Below are 21,787 nucleotides of genomic sequence, written 5' to 3'. Positions count from 1 at the left end.
CAGTTTTTTTTTTTTTTTTCAGTCACGCCAATACCACAACAATACTTGTGAGGCAATAAACGCTTCACTTGAAACCCGCCACGGTGGTCTAGTGGTTGTGGTGCTAAACAGATGACACGAAGGTCCCGGGATCGAATTCCGCGCACTTCGATGGATTCGAAATGCTAGGGGCCCTTCTAAACTTAGATTTAAGTGCACGTTAAAGAACGCCAGATGGTCGAAATTTCCGGAGCCCTCCACTACGGCGCCCCTCATAATCAAATCGTGGTTGTGGGACGGGAACCCCAATACATTCTTCACTTCAATACTTCTTGGCACACGATAGTATTCGGACTTGAACAGATGACAGATTGGCATAATACTAGCGACTGTTTCGTTTTTACATGCCAAAATCACGATGTTGCTATGAGGCACGATGCATTAGAGGGCTCAGGAAACTTCGGCCACCTGGTGTTCATTACTGTGCACCTAAATGTAAATACATGGGCCCCTAGAATTTCCTCCTCCATCGGAATGGCGATCTGCGCGGCCGGGATCGAACACGCGACATTCGGGCCAGCAGCAGAGCAACGCAACAACTCACGGCGGCGGCTGATCGGCGTAATATCATTCGCTAATGATTTTAGCTATTGGTTTCTTCAGTGCTGCATCCATAAATACAGCGTTAGCTGTGGTGTGTTATGATTGAAGCTACAAAAAGAATTTCCCACAAGAACACCGTTTGCACGGATAATACAATAAGCGAAGCGGTTCCAAACGAAACATGCACGTACAAAGCACGCGTGCTGGATTCGCTTCCCAGTTCGAAAACAGTCTGCAAACGGCTTGTTAGCTATAGTAAGTTGTAACCCGTGTGCAGAAGCTCCGCCCAAATATTATTAGCCATGCTGCCACAGAAAATTGTCGTCAGGTGTGCAGATCTTGTCAGCAAAGGGTCCTCTGGGCGCCGCCATAATCATCCGTGGGCTGTGACGTCAGCTTTTGTACTCCCGTGCAACAAACAGTCCAACACGGAAGTGCTCATCTCCGTTGGAAAGGTGTGGAGGCCTATGTTAAGCAAAAGCTTCCGGTTACTTTTCCACGACGGTAGGACTATAGCTGCCCCTTCACTACCAGGGGGCCTAAGGCCATCGACAAGGTTCCCCCTATCGGAACCGAAGAAGACATATTCTAAAACATTGCTAATTTGTTTCGAACACTTCGGGAAGACAAGATATTTCTTCAAGTTTGCAGTATTCTCCGAGGAAATTACGATTGAATCTTTCGAACGGGAGACTGCTTCATTGCTTCCTTACAAAAAGCGTAAAACCTTATTTCAGCCTCGCGAATACATGAAATGGAAATTTTTTCACTGTGTAATTATCAGGGCTAGGGTATGACAACTGCACCTACGACTCTGTCGAAGAAAACTGTAGCCTGCTCGCTCATTCGCGGTTGCTCATTCATAGCGGCGCACTAAACGTTGCTCACACTTGGCGACGTATTCATAATAACTCACTCCAATATATGCGATTCACAATTCATAATACGTAAATCCGCTCACTCATAGTCACTAACTAACCGCTCACTCAATCACAGCCATACCCTCCATTGTTAATCTTCTATTCAGACAGTAATCCATCCTGGTACGGCTAGTTGTGATGAACACAGCTTCAAAAGCATAAAAAATGGCCGGTTCTGCGTCCCCGACGGAGCCACGGAACGAAGCGGCCGTGGAAGTGTCACGATACCTTGCGCGAGCACATGACGAGAAACTCGCATGACGTTTTGGCGTCAGGGTACAGTAGGAACCGAAACTAGCTTTGAAGGGGTCCTGCAACACTTTTCGAAGTAATCGTCTAATGGCTTCATTAAAAGAGCTTACTGCCTCACGAATCGACTGCCGGAAAAAGTTTTAGAATCCGTCAAGCACTAGCGGAGCTCGGGGATTTGCCGCACGCTTTAAGAGCTTTCTCTCCCTCCTTTCGTACCACGGAGCACGCTGTAAGCTACGCAGGCAGGAGGTAACAATGGTGCGAGAAGATGCGTGCTGTCGTCAGCGCTCCTCATGACCTTGAGCACTTTTCATTTTTTCTTCGACCATGCGGCTTACTTTCAGTGTGATCGCGAGCGCGAGCACGTGGCGGCATACCGCGGCGGCCACGGTAACACTGCTGCTCACGATGCGCAAATCAGCACACGTCCGTTTACCTTGGGCATATGGCGCAGTAATTTGTGTAAATGGCACCGTTCGAGAAGAGGGAGCGATATCTAGCTGACTTTGAAAATTAATTGTAAGTTCCAGGCCACGTGCCTCTGAGTCGTCTTAGGGGATGCATAAAGACCCTCTGAGCTTTTCTATGGTGCGCATCAGCTGTCGGTGAGGAGGTCTTTTTTTTTTTGTGGAGCACGACCTTCACAATGTTTCACAGGTCAGTCACTATGTGCCTCGCTTGAAAAAAAAAAATAAGGCGCGGATGCCACGCGACCGTGCCCTACTCGCGGGCAGAGAAGAGCCCGAGAGAAGCTGCATGCGAAGCAGAGCGTCTCCTTCGGCAACAATTCAGTTTCTCTTCCGCGTCGGATTGGCCCACGACGCGTTGTCGCCTCCAGAACGCAGCTTCAAAAATCACAGCATATCCACGGAGTGAATGATGATGAGTGGGCGAAGCTGCGGAGGTTCATCGGTAAACCGTGAATCTTCCGTGAATTCTGCCCAGTACATCATTACCGACGTGAGATCGGGCGCGTTTATACTAAAGGTTCGATGAGTTATGACGACTTGCAGCTCACTTTAATTTTACATGTACGCTGTGAATTTTCATTGTTTAGAAAACCATTGCTTTAGAAAACATCTGGCGTCTTTCGTTAAGCAGCTGGCGTCTTTTTCGTTTTGCTTTAGAACATCTGGCGTTCTTTCGTTTTGCTTTTAGAAAACATCTGGCGTCTTTCATTGGTTTATTTCATCAATCAACGGCGTTTTGAACAAAATTTTTATTGTTTAATCACGCACAGGAGAAGTCTCACCAGGCACTACCTTGGAGGTAAACAATGGCTGCTAATGGGAATGAGAGACAGAAGAAGTCGGCTTTTAGCTAACACTTACACTTCTACTTCTACTAACGTTTCCTACTGGAACACGCCAATGGCTGCTAATGGGGAATGAGAGACAGAAGAATTCGGCTTTTAGTTAACGCGCACGCTGCGAATTTTTTATTGTTCAACAACGCACAGGAAAAATCTCCCACCGGCACCACCTTGGAGGTCAAGATCTGGTACTAGCGTTACGACTGGTTACGCACTACGACTACGAGGGACGAACGGGTGCCGCCTTAAGGAGCTTCGCTCCTAAAAGCGCAAATAGTCAGTTGGGCGTCCGCAGCGAAATTGCAGACGCAGGTACTAACGCAGGCTTTCAGTGGCAATAGCAAGCAGCTTGTGTCTGGGTGGAAGGAACAATAACTACAATAACTATACCTGACGACAACTCTGTGGTAGCATAGCCAAGGCTTCGGAGCCGAACCACGCAGCTCTTAAACGCCCGTTCCTACGTCGAGCGACGTCGCCGTTGGCGTCGGAGTAACTGATAGAGCCAACGCGGAGTCTGTCGATATCGCGAGCCACTGGCCTCTAACCTCGCTTTCTTCCTCCGTCACGCACGCTGGCCCCTCGGTCGGAGCTCGTGCGCATGCAGGGCTGGCACGTGCACTGCGGCTGGCTTCGCTTGTCGTGACGGGGCTGTCGTCGTTTCGCTTGGTTCGCAACGCCTGCAATGCACAGAGTGGTGTGCGTAGCACTCGAGCGCTGGCAGTCTCTGTGGCAATATGTAACGAATGTTACATTGACACAACTGCGGATAGTCAAAACTTGAAAACTTATTTTCCTCCTTAAAACAAAAATAGTAATGATAAAACTTGCCTTATAAGAGGAACCATTTATTTGCTTTCGATTGAGGTGTAAAGTTGATTTTTAATTGGAGCACCACGTGGTGCAAATTTCGTCTCAATATGGACCAAAATGCCGATTTTCTGAAATTTGCGGGTTTTTTTGTAAAATTTAAAAAGAGTAGTGATCTCAAAATATTTTTAACGTAAAATATATTCATTACTCAGATATTCATACATAGCGCAGTATTACAAGGGAAAAATGCAAACAAAGGACATTTTGGCAAATGTTCCGGAGCCGTATATGGCAGAAAAATTGGAATAATATTATTGAGCTTTGAACACCTTACACAAACGCCTTTGCTTAGTATGTAAACCAAATTTGGAATTGAAGCAAGCAACGATAGTTTCAGCATAACTTTTCTGAAAAACCACACTCAGCCGACATTCTGCGAAATTCGGAAGGCTCCCACGTGACCAAACATTTTTTTCTCCTCGAAAGATTCTAGCAATTCGCTGTTTTCAATGCAAGAAATCAGCACGATTTTTTTTCGAAAACATTTGAGATGGTCGCCAATATGGCTGGGACGTTTGGCGTGGAATGAGACAGGTGTAACGGTATGAATGCTAACACGACTTCTCGCAGCAGATGCGCTCGCATTAAGGAATATAGTTCCGTGATATGACTACCCAAAAAAACATTTTTGTTTTCGTTTTTAGGGTGAGTAATAAATGACGATAAACAAACCCCGTTATACGGCAGTTATTATATTGCTGCGTCGCTTAGCGTTTTGTTGTTTTCATTGTTAGGTATTTCATTTCCAGGCCGTCTCGCGACGCGTCCCGGAGAGGATCATTCGAGCGTTTACAACTACAAAAACCGACCACGAGACGCGCGGAGTTATAAAATATTGCTGACCGAACTTCCTGCATAGCTTCCACAACGTTGCACATTATGTGTGAGACGGAGTACAGTCAACCGCTACAAATCAGCAACAGCAAATGATCGCACCGACTATGTTCTTCGACGGAATTTTAGTGCAGTACCGTAGACCAAATAGTTAGGCAGTGAACGTACTGACGTACTGGCGAGTTTGAAATAAGGTTTCATGCTCTATGGAAGAAAGCAATAAATCGGCCTCATTTTTTAGAGAGCTAACCGTAGTTTTCATTAAAAAATGCTGGAATGTTAACGTTGTATCTTGTGCTCCTGATGTGGTGCAAAGAAATAAGATCTGCACGGGAAAATCTCTCATTCGGCTCCGTTGACAGTAGCAATGTCGTACATCTCATGTAGCCTTTTAGTTACAATTGGAGGGAGAGCTGCACGCTACTATCTCATTGTCGGATGAAAAGTGCTTCAAATCGTACTTCCGCGTTTTAATGCGCAAGGACAGAGGAGGCACGACAAACGATGCCGTTTATTTTCTGTCCTCGTCGTTTTAGCGCTGATTTTCCTTTCGATATGGAACACCAACTGGCCCAACGTCGTTCACTGCTGCAAGCATTTCTATGTTGACTCAAAGAAAAAAAAGTTCAGTGCATGCCGAGCCCTTCCTCACTAGAGAGCGTGAAGGCCAAATCCTCCTTGGACCATCTGTTCATCTGCTCTTGAGCTTTCTGTAGATGTGTTCAACTTTATGAGGAATGCTCTGCTGGTGTGCTGTTGAAGTTCAACTTAGTGCTGATGTTCTGTCGAATTTCGTGGCCGTATTTCTGTCGGACCTTCTTTTGAAGTTCCGTTAAACTTTTTCTTAGGCTTCTAAGGAACTTCCCATCGACGACACTATGGATTCCGCTGATAAACTCTTATATCCACGTGTGTAGAACATTCAAGTGGTATTTACATCACCTTCTGCCAGAGCCGAGTGAAACCGATGGTGTACTGCGATCACGTATACATTAAACAAACGGCTTTCTTTCTGTTAAGTCGCAATGAACTAACACCACTCCAACTGTACCAATCACTTGCATCTGTCACAGCACTTTCTCTTTACTAAGTTGCAATAAACTTAGACCACGTCAAATGTACTATTTAATTAAACCTTTTATTCACACTCCACGAGATCCAACTCTTTCAGCACACGCTTAAATCACCGCAGCGCTTATCTTTCACATACACTTTCAACGACATACCATTGTCCACTTGATTCACAGCACAAGTGCACACACGATTCGTGGCAACTCTAAGCGGGCGATCGGTATCCACATTCGCAAGCATTACCTTACGATCTGAGGTGGCATGAAGCATACTGCAGCGCTTTTTCCCATTTCCGGTTGCGAAATATCAAACCGACACGCTTGTCTCTACGCGTAGTTCACGTTCCGCAGAAAGTTCCACACAAGATCAACAGAAGGTCCAAGTAAACTTTTTGCCTTCACATTCTTAGAAGGTTCTAAGCATCTCCAGAATTTTTATATTATGGCGGATATGTTAAAACCATGCTTAAAGGGGTCATGAACCACTTTTCCAAGTAATGATCTAATGACCTCAGTATCCGAGTTTACTGCCTCCCGAATCGATTGCCGCAAAAATTTCTCGAATCCGTCAAGAATGAGCGGAGTTACGGGGGTTTGGCGCACGCTCTCAGCGCTTTCTATCTTTTCTCGTGCCGACGAACGCACTGGAAGCTACACAGGGAGGGATGGCACGGGGGAAAGAAGTTACGTCAGCGCGCGTCATGAAACGCGATCGCTCTCCCGCTGTGATTCGCGTGCGTGAGTGCGGCCACCGTGTACTGAGGAGTGCGGCGCCGGCAAGTGGCGGCACCCCGTGGCAAGAAGCGCGTCTGATCCGAACGCCACTCTCGATTTAAGTCGGCTATCGGCCAATGAGGAGGCTATGCTTTTGCGACATGGAGAAGCAGATGCTTCATGACCCCTTTAAACGGCCTCGCTGATATTCGCTGCATAGAGAATTGGGCATGTGCCACAGAAAGAGTGCACGCTTCACTACTCACCACTGGTGCACTGAAAATGAGGAAGGGAACGCATGGGCGGTAAACAACAATTAAGATTTTCGTGCAGACGTAACCAGTAACTGAGAAAGGCTTTAGGGAACCGTCGGGATTAATCCATCGATAAGCAGAGAGGAGCTTTTGCGCACATACAAATTCTGGCTTTGCCTAGCCATACAAAGCTTCTCATTAAAAAGGCCGCGAGCTTAATTTTTTTCCCGAGAATACCCTACAATTCAATTCAGTTCAATGTCTTTATTTTCTTGACTAGTCAAGAGGGCGGCGAGGACTAAAGGCTTGCGAGCCTGACAAATGTCCCCGCCCCCACATACACTTCAGATAAGAGCGATATGCTTTTTGCAGCATATCGCTCTTACGCGCTAGACTAAAGCGGTACTTTAATATAAAAAAAAGACACTCTGTTAAACTGAATATATCCAAAATGCGCACACATAATATACATATTTATATAACGTTCACAACTTAGCTCATAAAACACCAAGATCTGGATGCACAATGCTCTGTTGTGTCTAAACTCTAACATACGCATAATGACCACACACATTGTTATAATCACATGGAACAGACCCTAAATAAACATATGAAAAACCAAATACATTATGAGTATACAACAATTTTTTAATTATGTCAAAAATCACTGGAAGGAAAAATGTGGCCCAGTTGTGATTAATTCAGCATTTAATTTCATTTTTAAATTCGGTCGAGGAGCATTCGTAATTAACTTGGCCTTCTGTTTTGTTTAAAAGATAAATACTATGGTATCAAATGGTTTGTTTTCCGTACTTCGTTCTCGTTTGTGATTTTTTGGACCTTCACAGCACTCGGTTACAACGGAAATTATGTCGGCTCCGCCCAAAGCCATCGGCCTCCCGATCAAAGAGAATTTTCATAAATGCTCCATGCATGCAATAGCACTTCTTCATTTTCATGACGTCACACACTTCTCGAACGTTTCAGATAGTTCACTTTCCCATACAAGCACGCGCTAGTGCCGCTGGTTTTAGGTTCGAAACTTGAATGTCCTAATAAACTTCGTCAGAGATTCTGACATTACTGCTGAGATAAATGTAATGTTTTAAAGGGACCCTAAAAAGCAAAACGATTTTTCTCATATTAGTAAACTACTCTTTCGCGATACCAAAAACACCACGCTTGCTGCGAGAAGACGCTCAGCAAGCGAGAAAACACGCAAAAACAAAATCTGGGTGGCGACGCCACCTTGAAGTTTCCGCACCATTCGCAGTGACGTCACATGTTTTGACGGCGCCTACTAGGGACTACGTAGTTCCTAATCGGTAAAAATGAAGTGCATTGTCCGCTGAGGGGGTCATAGACTTAACATACCAAGTTAGGGGTAATTTTGTTGAGTCAATGGCGGAAAAATACGATAAATACACTTTGAAATCCGTTACGTCACGCGGGGAGATTTCGTCGCGAAATTTAAAAATAAAACTTTGAACTTGATTTTCTCCTCTATTAATAAACCTATGATGGTGAAATTAACGACATTAGGGTTCTCAGAGCACAATTTATCGATCTAAACCGATTCATTGTTTCTCTTTAGTGTCCCTTTAGGTCATAACGACGAACCCTTGGCTACTAATATGCGTATTATTTACAATAGACGTATTTGCGGTTCCAGCGGAAACCAGCTAGCGCGACTGTATTTCACGGGTGAAGTGCAGGCGCGTTTTGGCTCTGTGGGCGAAGCCTAAATTGTTTCTTGGGGCGTAACCGATTGTGAGATCAGTGGCAATGATTTCGCAAATAACGCGTACGCCTAGGCGTTTCAGCGTTCCTTTTTAAGTAACATGTGCCGATAGGATCAGTGAGTTCTTTTCGGCAGACTCAGTTTCAATACCTTACGGACAGACCTCCAGTATGTAGCCTGGCCATGGCACAGCGGCATAACACACATTCAAGAACTATAAAGATCGGGAGGTGTGTGTATCAAGACTCCTCAAACTGGAAATAAGCACAATGATAAGCATGTGTTTCCACAGAGATTAGGAAGGAAGTCCCTGCACGGACGCAGCTGCGGTCCCAGCCTAAAAGAGGTCTCTCGCCACGCATCGCCCACCGCAGGAGGTGCGCGTCGCAGTCGACAAAGTGGACCTTTTACAGGCAGGCGTATCATTACCGCCGTCGCCAACAAAAAGGCTCCCCCGACGGACGTCTCGGGGAAAGGGTAGGACTTGCTAAAGCGAAGCCAGGTGTGGATATGGTTACCGCTGCAGGCAACAAAGAACTCGGGATGCGTGGCCAGAGCCTGTCATCCCTAAGGTACTTTCGACACTGCATTCTTGAGCTGACAATGATTACGGCTAACGTTTAGGTGCACTGGCTATCCTATCGGTTCACCTTACCTGACTGCCTCGACAACTGTTACAGATACAAAAACAAAATATTTGCGCGCTGGTGCAAGGAAGGAATGTCGACACTGGCATCTGCGTCCGACATAAAAGCCCGTTCAGTGGGTAAAGCGAAAGAATGAGCCACGCGAGCCGTGTTTGAAGAAAGGGTGGAACTGGGATGTGGAAAGCGCTGCGCACGTGCAGGCGCGTCCCCTCTTTCGTTGCCAATTAATACTCTCATTTTTCTTTTTGTACTCTTTTCAACTCGGGGTGGAGGGACCGTCTGCATTCCCGAGTCTCTCCACCGCGCTTGTTCGATCAGTGCGTGCGTGCACGCGCCAGCCGCCCTCCTATCTCGCCTCGGCGACGAGGCGGGCTGCGCTGCGCGCTCGAGAAACGAACGTGCGACGCGAGCGGAGGGGCGGGGAAGGTGGGTGGGGGTGGCGATAAAAGCGTCTCGTCTCTCAGCGGACACGCTCGCGTTGCTGGCTTTTTTCTGCTTGTGGCGCGGCGCACTGGCTCGCTTTAGTTTCTTTATTTTCGAAAGGCGTGCGGAGTCATCGCACGGCAAAGAGACGGTGTGGCGTGCAGGCCCGAAGCGCGACGAGGGGTGCTCGCTTCGCCGTCTCGACACGACACGCGAGTGCGTTGACAGACAGCTCGGCTGCAGCAAGCAAGCGACGGGACTCGCAGCGAAGCAGACGACGCGCCAGCGAGGACGGGAGGGGTGCGGTTGTTTGGTGGGTGGCGGTTGCCGGTGCGGTGGTGGGGGGTTCTCCCCAAGGTTGCCGCGCGTGCGCGACAGATTCGGCATCAGCAACGTCCCGCCTCGCGGCAACGGCTCCTCGCCCCGTGTTTCTCCAGCGACGGGACAGGAGAACCGCTGGCGGCGCGCCGGTGCCGCGGCGGCGGCATCAGCAGCAGCTGGGCGCGGCGGCAGCATCATCCGTGGAGGGGGCATGGGGTTCGTCCCGCTCCTGTTGCCGGCGCTGCTCGCCGTAGCGTCGGCAGCCGGCTTGGACGGGTTCGACTGGGCCGGCCGGCTGGCGCAGCCCACCTGCCTCGAGATACCGGCCAACCTGACGCTGTGTCGCGGCATCGGCTACACGCGCATGCGACTGCCCAATCTGCTCGAGCACGACAGCATGGCGGAGGTTCAACAGCAGGCACGCTCGTGGGTGCAGCTGGTGAACCGACGATGCCACCCGGACACCCAGCTCTTCCTCTGCTCGCTCTTCTCGCCCGTCTGTCTGGAGCGGCCCATCTTTCCCTGCCGAAGCCTGTGCGAGGCCGTGCGCAGGGGATGCGAGGCCACCATGGCACACTACGGCTACCCGTGGCCGGACATGGTCCGTTGCGACAAGTTTCCCCTGGACAATGACATGTGCATCGGTGTGCAGAGTACTGCCGCAGCAAGCGAGGCCTCAGCGTCAGTCGCCTGCAGGGCTTGCCAACAGGCCAACACGACGGAGTCGCTCGTGGACAACTACTGCCGCGCCGACTTCGGTGGGTTTTTACCTTTCCCCTTCCAACCTGGCACGCACGCTAATGCATATGCACGCACTCACGATCTGTCCGCTTGCGAGCGCCTCCTGCAGATCATCCACGTGCGACCAGTGGAGCGCGTTCATGCCCTATGATTACGTCACGACGTGACGAAGCAGGCAAGGGCGTTTCGTTATGTCGTGTCAGTTTAGCTTTTCATTTTTTTTTCTCACGCTGTTGAAATGCGACGTATCTCGAAATAGACAACGGCTCACATTTGGACTCTTGCTAGGATACGACCAATGGATACAGAAATCAACGTTGTTTTATTTTACACTTGTCAACATAATGTGACACAAGTGGCAGTTGTGAGTAGTGCAACTGGAAGATGGAAAAGAATAAGTCCCCTCATTGTCAGTTTTTTGCGGAAAGATTGATTGCAGGCGTGCATCTGTCATTCGCGTTATTGCAGGCGTGCATCTGTCATTCGCGTTTTGTACAGTTTGACAGATGTGTGCATTGTTTCCATTATCCAACTGCTTTGCATTGTCTGCTGTTGCGAACAATTGCTAATGCCCAAATGAATGTGATGTGTTGGGCAACATATTTTTTAAAGCGACTCTTGATGTTCAGTATAGCTACACTTTGGGCTTAAAAGAATGTAACTGTGGCACCGGTCTTGTTATCCGCTTTCGGTAAAGTAACAAAAGCAGACAAAATCTGCACTCGTAAGTTCTGTCAAAGCAAATATCGTGCCACATGTGATTGGCGACGTTTTATATACTCCACTGTCAGGTTGAAACAGAATTATTGTCAAGCTAATCGATCAATCATCGTGAATCTTAGTGAATCTTAGTGTTAAATAATGGATTACAAAAGGACCACTAATGTGCAGGTTCATGATAATTTCAAACGCATGGGTGAAGCTGGTACAATTTTGGCTAGTACTTGATGTTCAACATCAAGGTTGCTTTGATAGGCACGCTATTGCTACAAAATGTTGAAAATTTGGCGACATCGTTCTATACAAGCAACAAACGACATCATTCTATGCAAGCAGCACAAATGGAAGAAAATAATGTGCGTGCATTAAACTTGCGTGATTGCATCTATATAGAGCCTTTGTTGAAGGCCTCACATGGTTGTGCCTTCTTTCAAAATGAGTTTACGTGATCTTCCAGTGGCAAACAGGACATATGATGCGCTTAGCAATAAAGATAAGCCACATCAACCTGGAGCATGCTTGCATGAAGCCTGATATGTGCGCTTCCCAGTTTGTTCACAAGCTCCCCCACTGCACTGAAATTTCGAGCTGTGAATTGATGAACCCCAAAATGTTCCACATTTTGAAGCTGTACAAAAGACCGTGCAAGTGCTACAGTGAATAGCTCTAGATTAACTTTCAAATGCCATACAATTTTGAGATATGCACTCGAATTTCCCAAAAGTCAGTTTTCTTGTCAGTCCATTTGTTGGATTTTTAGCTCAGGTATACTGCTCTTTCACACGACCTGAAAGAAACAAATATGCACACAGTGCCAAAAATGACCTGTGTTTCATTGTATTGTGCATTAGGTAACTGTGTGAGCTGGTACATCTGCATCTTCACTCGCAGCACAAAAGAAACAGCAATGGCACTAGCGCTCATGTTGTGTTGTTATTCTTGTGGGTCCTTGTTTCGTTTGTGCTGTGAGTGAATATGCATTGTGTAGGATGTGACTGTATGTGTTGTGCTTTCACTTTTCAGGTTAGTGTTTCGATCTATCCCACCAGTATGTAATCGGCAGTTCAAATGCTTCCATACTGATCAGGGCCGTAGCCAGGAATTTTTTTCGGGGGGTGTTTGTGTGTAAAATGGCCAACTTTGGCAACTGGTGGTCGCTGTGTGGGCGTGCAAGTATTTTAGTGTCACCCGAAAAGTTAAAGCATCAAAAAATTTCGGGGGGTGTCAGAACCCCCTCAACCCCCCTTAGTTACGGCCCTGATACTGATAGATTCAGGTAGATGAACACTGAAAAAAAGAACAAGCACACGGACACACATGTATGGTGCCTCATGCTGTATGCCGAGCCTCTGCAGTTACTTCCCTGCCCCGCATGTCATCTTCCTTCTTTTGTTTTGCGGCAACAGTGGTGCGTGCCCGGGTGAAGCGCCTTCAGGGGTCTCAGCTGCAGTGCAAGCGCTCAAAGCTGCTCAAGCTGCGCGAGGGCCTGCCGCGACGGCAGCTTCGGCGCCCCGTCCTCAAGGCACCTGACTTCGAGAGGTGCTGCGGCCCTCTCAAGGGGCAGCTGCTGCTCATGGGGCTGCGTGCCGAGAACGGCAGCCTGGCGCCCCTGCTCATTATGCCGTGGCGCCGCACCACCGCCTTCCGCAAGGCCCTGCGGCTCATGCGCGGTGTCAACTGCACCAACCCTCTGCAGCACTAGTCTCGTCTTGGAAAGGCTGGCTGTGCCACGTCTTTTACTCCAGATGTGGAGACGACAGCTGAAACGTCATGCCTCCCGGCCCTATGATGGTCTGGACCACGGGGCAGTACACCTCTCTCTCAACAGATGGCATCTAGCATGGCAAACAAAGCAGTCGCACAGTTCCTGGCATGCCTTTGTTCAGGTTGCATGAAACTAAATGCTCGCTTAAGTTGTCCACAACAGCAGAAGCGAGTTTGGGTCCGAGAACGAAGGTGGAGGTACTGACTCCTTCGTATTGCACCTTATGTAAGTTTTACGGCAACACAAAAGTATGCAGCGTTCTACTTTTCTAACACTTCTCTGCTTCGTGCCTCCATCGGGCGCTTGTTTCTTCTCTCCGTCTGTTTTCGCTAGTCGTGAACATCAAATACGCATGTATCCATGCGAGAAAGACAGAAAGTAAAAGTGTGAAGGCAGAAGTAAAAGCGGCGTTAGGTGACAAGCAGGCTAAAGAGACTGTTGCCAAATCGAACGTGTCAATGTTGTGAAGCATCGTCGGTGTTAGGTGTTGTGGTCTTTGTACGAGATGTGTCATTGTAGTGTGTTCCGTACCACTTGTCATCTTATGAAAGAAACGAGGAGCATTTGGTACATCTCTGCCACTAATGGAAAAGACGTGCCATCGGGCAACAATGCAGATTTTGTGTTGCTCAGCTGATGCTGAGTACAATCTTCCACAGCATCCATGCCTTGTACAGAAATTACGATTGGCTGCGACATTAGTACTAATGCCTTACTTGTAGAATTGATGCTTGTGTGCAAATTGCTTCATGATTGCACTAATCAGTCAGCTTCAATTTTCTTTTTTTGGCTGCAGGGGATTAGATGAGAAGAAAAAATGGGCAGATGCTATTTTACACAATGACTGTTCATGCCGACAGGTTCAGCGACAGGCGTCATTGTGGGAACAAACATTCATTGCTTCATTATATTGCAACGCTATAAATTTCATGTAAAGGTAACATAACAAGGTGCCCGTTATCATGATCACTTACTTTTTCTGCCACTGCTCACCTCACAGGAGTAGCATGGCTTTGGCAAAAAAGCTCCACATCTGTGGTTGGAAACTATAAATATATCTGAAACCAATTTTTGCTGGTGTGGTTAAAACCTTGCGTTGCCATTTTAGGGATTACTACTAAATTTGCAGTATTTTTTATGGAGAACGACATCCCTGAATAAATTTGTTAAAAAAAAGAAAAAGAAATTTAGCAGATTTCATTAGGTTCTGAGAGATGTGTTGTTGAAGTGATAGTAATAGAAAAAGAAAAGTACCACTATACTTTTAGTGCCTGTCATCTATATAAACTCTTCTGACGCATTTTTACCTGTTCAAAATATTTTTCAAAAGCATATTTTGCTATTCATGTAAAAAACATTGGCCTAAGGATTGGTACTTCTTAGATGTCCCTCTTTGGTATTTGGTGCGTTATCATTGTAACTGGCTACCTCCATTAAAAAAAAGTTTGTACTACTTACATTTAGACTTAGTTTAGCATATTTTCAGACAATATGTATAGGTGGGTTTTAGCCGGTTTAGGATATATTTGCAGCAGAACTTTCGTGAAACAAAATGGCGACAATTTATGGTTTTGCTTTTTGATGTGCAAGGAGAAATGTTTACAAGGCCACACTTCAGCGATTTTCGATTCTTTTATTCCTGGGCATGCTATGCGACTGCAGCTGTAATGCCACAGACCTACTTCAATAATCCTCGTTTGTAGAAGGTTCACTGTCAAGGACAAATAAAGCACTAGCGGGAAAGTATAAAAGAGGACAGCTCTCGCAAGTTGTAACTGAAGAGAGTGCGCGGTCTCGCGCTACTGTATGCATGGTTGCCGAGTGTGGTGTAGGCCCGTAGCTAATTGTACAAGCTGAAATCATGCCAACATCAAAGTGGCAAAAGCGGAAATGAGAGAATGCGTTCCAGTTAGCCCTGACTCGTTCGTGTTCTATTTGTCCATGATAGTATGTATGTGTCTCCAAGTATATGTGTGCATTACTGCATAAGTAATCTCTGTTTGCAAGGTGAGTGGTAGATGATTGATAAGCACCAGCATTCATTCTTGTGTGCTATTGAAAGTAAGAGCACATCTTTCATCTGTAGACTTGTTCCTTCTATACTAGCTTTGCCTCTCATGTTTTATCATATACCAGTGTAATCTTTCTACAATGTCGTGAGTGTCGTGTTTCTCGCTTTCTTACTATGATGCGAAAGTTGATGGAAAGTAAGTATAAAGACAACACAGAGTTCTGCAATTTTCCATCAAACTGTCATTAACATTCTTGTACTGTGCTGCCGCTAGATGTCAGTATATGGTCTGCGGCATCCTGCTGAAGCTGAAATACGAAACAGCCGATTCACCACTAATAGCCAACCAGTGCTATACTGACTTTAATTTACTGAACTCGATAGCTCTATTTTTCTCGGTCATTTCCCCTTTTCTTTTGCATTGAAGTCTGTTTGAAATAGTCCTGGCCAGATTTTATTAACTTGATACTAAGAACATACCAGACTCTACTTGTCTTCCGAGAAAAGCCAAAGAACACAACTTCCCGATTGTGCACCATCAAGAACAGTCACAGTTCTTTGCTAAATACAGCATGCTCACTTGAACACCATCATTGTGAACAACTTGCCCAAGATGCTACAAGCGAGGAACAATGCAAACAAAAGAGCTTAGTAGTTTAGCAGTAGAAAAAGCAGCCATGAAACACATGTGCCTTTTTCTGACAACTGCCTCGTCCTCGATGCAAGCAACAGTGGGTGTTGTGTACGTAAGACACAATGTCGGGCTTCTGCACAACTATTGCTCACCATTCTGCAAGTGGCACAAGAAGTTTTTCAACCTGCGAGCAGCACAGGCTTCCCGTTATATTTGTGCTGTATTTTTTTGTCTGTTTTTGGCAGCTTATATTCAGCTTTACGTGTTAACCTTGTGGATCTTGATCTAGAGCCAAGCATGAGGTCGTGTGTTTGAATCTGGCCCGCATTCGTCAGACTTTCATTGGGAGTGGAGTGCTGAGTTTTGACTTGAAGATTGTACACTTATAGTACGGTCATATTTTTGGACCTTTTGGTGGTTGGAACTAATCCAGTCCATCCTTTTCTGCAGTGTGCCTCTCAGTCAATTATGGCTTATCAACTAAGTCAGCTTTCCACATTCTTTGAGATGGTCAAACTGCTTCTCGCAAAAAGCCATGCCATACGAATACAAGCTTATCTTTGTTAGGTAGCCTCTGCTACTGATATCAGCTCGAAATAAATGTTGCACATGGTAATTATCAGTGGTAGTTTTGTCACAAGGACATTATCATTGCAAGTTGTGTGCTACTGAGAAATGCCCATTGATTCCCAGCAACTTTCATGTTGCAGACATGCCTTGCAGTTCACTAGACAATTCCTCAAGTTTAAAAGATTTCCTGGATTCCTGTGCGAGCAGTTTGTGGCTAGAAATCTGTGCTGGAATGACTGAAATGTTTACGTTGGTCAGGGTAGTGATTAAAAAAAGAAAAAAAGCCTTCTTGTAGCAAGCTTAGTTTGTAGTGGAGTGACATTGACTCAATGCTTGTTGTCTTTGATTACTACTTAACAGATAACTGCGGTGTTTATAACCAGCTGACAGTAGTGTCTGAAGTCACTGTCTAGTGCCCTCTGTGTTCCAGTGTTCATTTATCTTTTGCATTTAAGACTTCTTTCTACTGCTTGCGGTCTTCATAGCTGCAAGAATGACAGTTCGACTCACTTGGAGTCTTGCATTTTTATACAAAGCCACAGGATCTCGTCTTGTGTGTTTGCATGCGAGATCCCCATTGAGGAGCAAACTTGATGTCCGAGATCTTCCAGTATTGTCAGTGCCATACCACGCGACGTAATCTTATTTCAGATTTTGCAACTATGTATAAACTGGTGATGCTTTAGTAGATGCTTTTCCTGTGAACGTTTTAAATATCTTTTTAAAGGCTGAGAGATAATTACAGGTGTTATACCACCTTTAACCTTATACACTGTACACCATTGCCAAATTTTTGAGTGATTGAGATGCATGTTGTTTTGTTAGGTATCCTTCACATGGTAATCACTTGATCTCTAAATGATATAAGGTCAGTGCTGCTTGTGTGGGCTTTTTCAAAGACTAACAGTTTCTTAGTAGGTGCATTAAAATGGAGTCAAGTCGATATAGAGTTCAGCTAGAGTAGCTTGCTATTTTGCTTCATCGGGAGCAGCTTTATTCTTTGTTTCATGTAGACAGCAGGTAACATTCATAGCTTTTTGTCAATTCGGGATTTGCATATTTGCAACAGTGGCAACATGCAATGTTGAAAGACCACTAAAAAGATTTGTAATGTCAGACTGATATCATCAACACATCTTGAATGCCAAGCAAGCCCTACTCTCTGCATGCAAGAACTACATAAACCGAAACAAGATTCAGGGATTGAATCACGAGCTCTCCTGGACTTCGTGGATGGTGAAATTATTTTCTTGAAGCTAGGGAATCGTTAGCAGATGATTACAGTGCATTTACAAGACTGTAATGACCTAACTTCACAGCTTTTGGAAAGTTTTAATATTCAAAAGCAGGCCCGATCAAGCGAAAGTGCCATGAAATTACAGAAGACCTTGTAAAACTTGTTGTTCTGCAGCTTTTGCATAAACTACTGACTGACTTCTTTTTACCGTTTATATGCAAGTTTGAGTTTTGAAAGGATACTTATCCAGTGTACACATCTTTACTTCGCCTGTACAATTCCTTTGAGTCAAAGGTGCCATAATAATGCTGAGAATTTTTCTTTTTTTGCTAGATGAAGAGGTGTTTATAGCTCTGTTATTCCATGGTTGCTGTGAAACGGCCTTATGTGGCTTTCATAAATCTACTAGAGTTCGTGCTTAGTATTTTCATTTGCTGTGTTGAGTGTATTCTTTTAGCATTCATTTGTATATCTCGCCCTCAGTCCATGTGTGACCTCTCATTGCTTTGCAGGTCACAATTTGTCTGGTTTGTTTTGAAGGACAAGTTTTTATAGGCGGTCGAGTGAAGATTCAGCATAAATTTAGCTGTTGTGTACTAGCTATGCGCCCTCGAGTCAACTCTGTGTGCCAAAGGACTTTGTGTGTGTTTTTGCCTTGTGAGTGTGAGTCAGCTGTTTGCTGCTGCTTTTTCTTGTGTGCCATGATGAAGGAAGAAAACACGATAACCTATCACATTTGGAGTGACCCTCAATTTCTTTCCATGACCGCTATCAAGGTCTTAACTTGCAGTCAAGTGCCGCAGGTGCACAAGCAAGAAAAGCTGGCATGCCGAAGTCATTTACCGGCATGCCCTCAACATAGTGTTCATATTGTGCGTGCTTTTTTTTACATTTTTGTTTTTCCATTCGAGTGTGCTTTATAGTTGTTTTGTACGAACTCGTGAACAGCATTATTTTCCTATATCTAGCATGGACGCTTGATAGGGATGCCACATGTAGTCCCTTGGCTGTGATAAGCTTTTAGTGAATAAAGTGTCGTAATTTATTCCTCGCTGTGCCAATCTTTATCAGTGTGGGCCCAAGGATGTTGACACTGCTTCAGCATGTGTTGTTACTGTTTTTCTTAGTGCAGTTTTACTGCATTGTGGAGCCACTGCTGGAATTTCAAACAAATTCCATTCCATAGGCAATGAGAGCCCCTTGCCACTGTTCTCCTTAGCTGCCCAGTGAATGATCTAGGATGTTTTTTATACCCTTGTCACACAGCACATTCCGTGTCATTCGCAGTAGATTATGTACATGTCGAATATCATTGTGACCTGGCATTCCTAGTCATGCCTTCAATTTATGTCTTTACTGTTTTGCATGATGGGTAAAAATTACGCCAGCATAAATCGGACGGTGCCATCAAAACTTCTTCGACACAAAAACAATTGTACGTGGCAGACGGAAGTGTCGGTGACCTCTGCCGCAGTGGTTTAGCGGTTATGGTGCTTGACTGCTGACCCGAAGGTCAAGGGATCGAATCCCGGCTGCGGTGGCTGCATTTCCATGGAGGCAATATGCTAGAGGCCTATGTGCTTAGATTTAGGTGCACATTAAGAATCCCCAGGTGGTCAAAATCTCTCGAGCCCTCCACTGGAGCGTTTCTTGTGGTTTATATCGTGGTTATATCGAGTTGATGGTGGGAATCGTTGCGCATTCAATCGGACGAACACAGGAAGGAAGGACAGAGTAAACGGAAAGAGCACAAACTATCAACTGGCTTTATTCATTTGGTCGCTGCATATATATGCACTTTTTATCACACGTCCCAAATAAAACGAAAGAAGGAGAGAAGAAAAGAGGAGGAAACACATGTCAAGGACACCTCACGTCAAAAACAAAAGCTGCGCAGAAAATTGCTTTCTGCGCTATACAGAGCAACAACTCTGTCCTTCCTTCCTGTGTTCGTCCGATTGAATGCGCAACGATTGCCACCACGAACATGCACCAACTCGCCCAGCAAGAAGTTCTTCTAAAATCGAGTTGATATCGTGGTTTTGGGACGTAAAACCCCGAAATTTATTATTACTGCTGGCGACCAAGAAGAAGAGTATATATGGTCGTGAAAATTGCTTTAATTATCACAGAGTGGGTAAAAAAGTTGTTAATAAATATTAATGTGAGCATCTACTTTGATTACTTTTTCCTCTGTTATTAATTCTGTCAATTTTTTCCAAATACTTGTCATCAAGATTACACAAGTGGTGTGTGCATGCGCCCGAGCAACAAGAACAGCATTAGCTTGTAATCTCACTCTCTGCGAATTACATTTAAGTGTGCCAGGGGTATTACATGAAAGGCAAGTTTGCATTGTGTTGCCTTCTATTCATTAGCCAATGGTGAGGAGATTGATAAATCTATTGGCCTATCACAAAGGAGGGCTATAAACACCTATGTAGGCCCCATCCTAGAAATCGCACTCAGGAAGTGATCAGTGCACCCTAAAGGGACCTTTTACATATCTTTCAAAATTGCCCTTTGCACATCAAAGCATCACACTTAGGCTAGACTCTGCCAAGTGTGCCTTTGAGCATACAGAGTGGGAGCGCAATGTCTCTCTCAGCACATCGGCAACAGTCTAAAATATTGGTAATGACTACATCATGCAAGAAAGCTGCCATGTCTGTCACGTCCACTTTCACAGAGTCAAGCTTTGAGCTGTACACTTCCTGGGCCCTTGTGTACGTTTTCGGCAGCATAAATTAAACTTTTAACCACGATCACTTATGCTTATCTGTTTCTGAAAGTGTTGCAGGACTCTTCTATGAAATACTGTAAGCAATGAAAATTTACATAGTAAGGCTTGAACCAGAGGAACAAATGCATATCTGAGACACCACGTTCTGAGGCAAGTGGCCCTTTGAAATGCACATTGTGTGGTGTTGTGAAGCACTGCAGCTGTCATTACTATTTGTAGGTAGTCTACGCTGCACGAACTTCAGCCAGAACAGTAAACTTAATTTTAAAGGAAGAAAGGAAATGAAGGGGCAGTTAAGCATTCGCCATCTCTTCAAACTGTGAAAGATTTAAGTTGATAGTTGAATATAATGATTACAAGCCGCTTGTGTGCTGCAATACCAATTGGTGGTGGCAAAAACACTGCCATTCATGTACATGGGTGGCTTCAAGCTCGAACGTGCAACTTGGGATCACACTGAGCTGGAACATGAAGCCTGTGTTCCAAAGGGCGCCATGACAAGAGAGAGGCGCAGACGTACGAAATATGCGCAAACATACACACAACACCGCAAATGGGGAGTTGGGGGCAAGGAGGAATGTGTGCATTTAGCATGGCATTTAGTGACCTACGCGAAATACTACGCGAAATAAATCGGTCATCTTTATGATCAAAATTTGATTGTTCGCTAATGCAAAGTTCATTCCAGCGGAATACTGCAACAAAATTAGGCTGTTGGGGCTGCTGAGAATGCGACCAAGGAGGCGGAGGGGAGTGCACTCTTAACCCTTTGCCCAGGCACGACGGGCACCTTGTAGCACTTATTGCGGCACACAGCACTTTCAAGCTTTCTTCACTATGGACTTAATTTATGTACGTTCTTTTCTTCGAATTCCACAAGACCACATTCGCAAATTCAGAATTCCCGCGTTTTGAGCGTGCCCGAAATTTAGCATTTTTGGCCTGTTAATTTACTACCACCGCATGCAGTCAGGAAAGGTGTAACGTTTGAGATCATATTCTTTAAAACACACATACCCGTTGCTGCGACCTGGATGGGCAGGCGTTGTTTACATGGTCATCGAGATGCCCGACGCCAACTGATGCGTTTAATATCTCGGAGGCGATAACTAGAAATGACCGAGAAACATTCAATCTATTCAGTACGCCCATATTTGCTATTTACAGCTGTTTTATTACACTTCAGTTACCTTGCCCTAATTTTTTAAGCGATGTAAAGCCGGTTCCGAAAGTTCCGAAACAAGATGGCGCGCTCGGCGGGCTAGGGCGTAGATGTAGGGCCCGGACAACTAAATAGGGTGTTGTCTAAACCCAACTCACAACCACTATGCTCACAACCTATTATAGTTTTTCTCAAAGATCGCAGATCTCAAAGGCTATGCTATCCTGTACACTACGCTTCAGACTCAATAGCCGTATACTC

At 45.5% G+C, this 21,787-nt stretch overlaps 1 protein-coding gene across 1 annotated transcript; it reads left to right on the top strand.

Moving 5' to 3' along the window:
* Positions 1-9,644: 9,644 nt before the first annotated feature.
* LOC119404764 (secreted frizzled-related protein 5) lies at positions 9,645-18,672 on the top strand. The gene is made up of 2 exons (XM_037671426.2): positions 9,645-10,701; positions 12,811-18,672. The coding sequence occupies exons 1-2, from the start codon at positions 10,155-10,157 to the stop codon at positions 13,104-13,106; spliced, it is 843 nt and encodes a 280-aa protein (XP_037527354.1). The 5' UTR covers positions 9,645-10,154; the 3' UTR covers positions 13,107-18,672.
* Positions 18,673-21,787: the final 3,115 nt, after the last annotated feature.

This window comes from Rhipicephalus sanguineus, chromosome 9 (genome assembly GCF_013339695.2).
Source record: "Rhipicephalus sanguineus isolate Rsan-2018 chromosome 9, BIME_Rsan_1.4, whole genome shotgun sequence".
Classification (NCBI taxonomy): Eukaryota; Metazoa; Arthropoda; class Arachnida; order Ixodida; family Ixodidae; genus Rhipicephalus; species Rhipicephalus sanguineus.
This window is presented reverse-complemented; position numbering and strand designations above follow the sequence as displayed.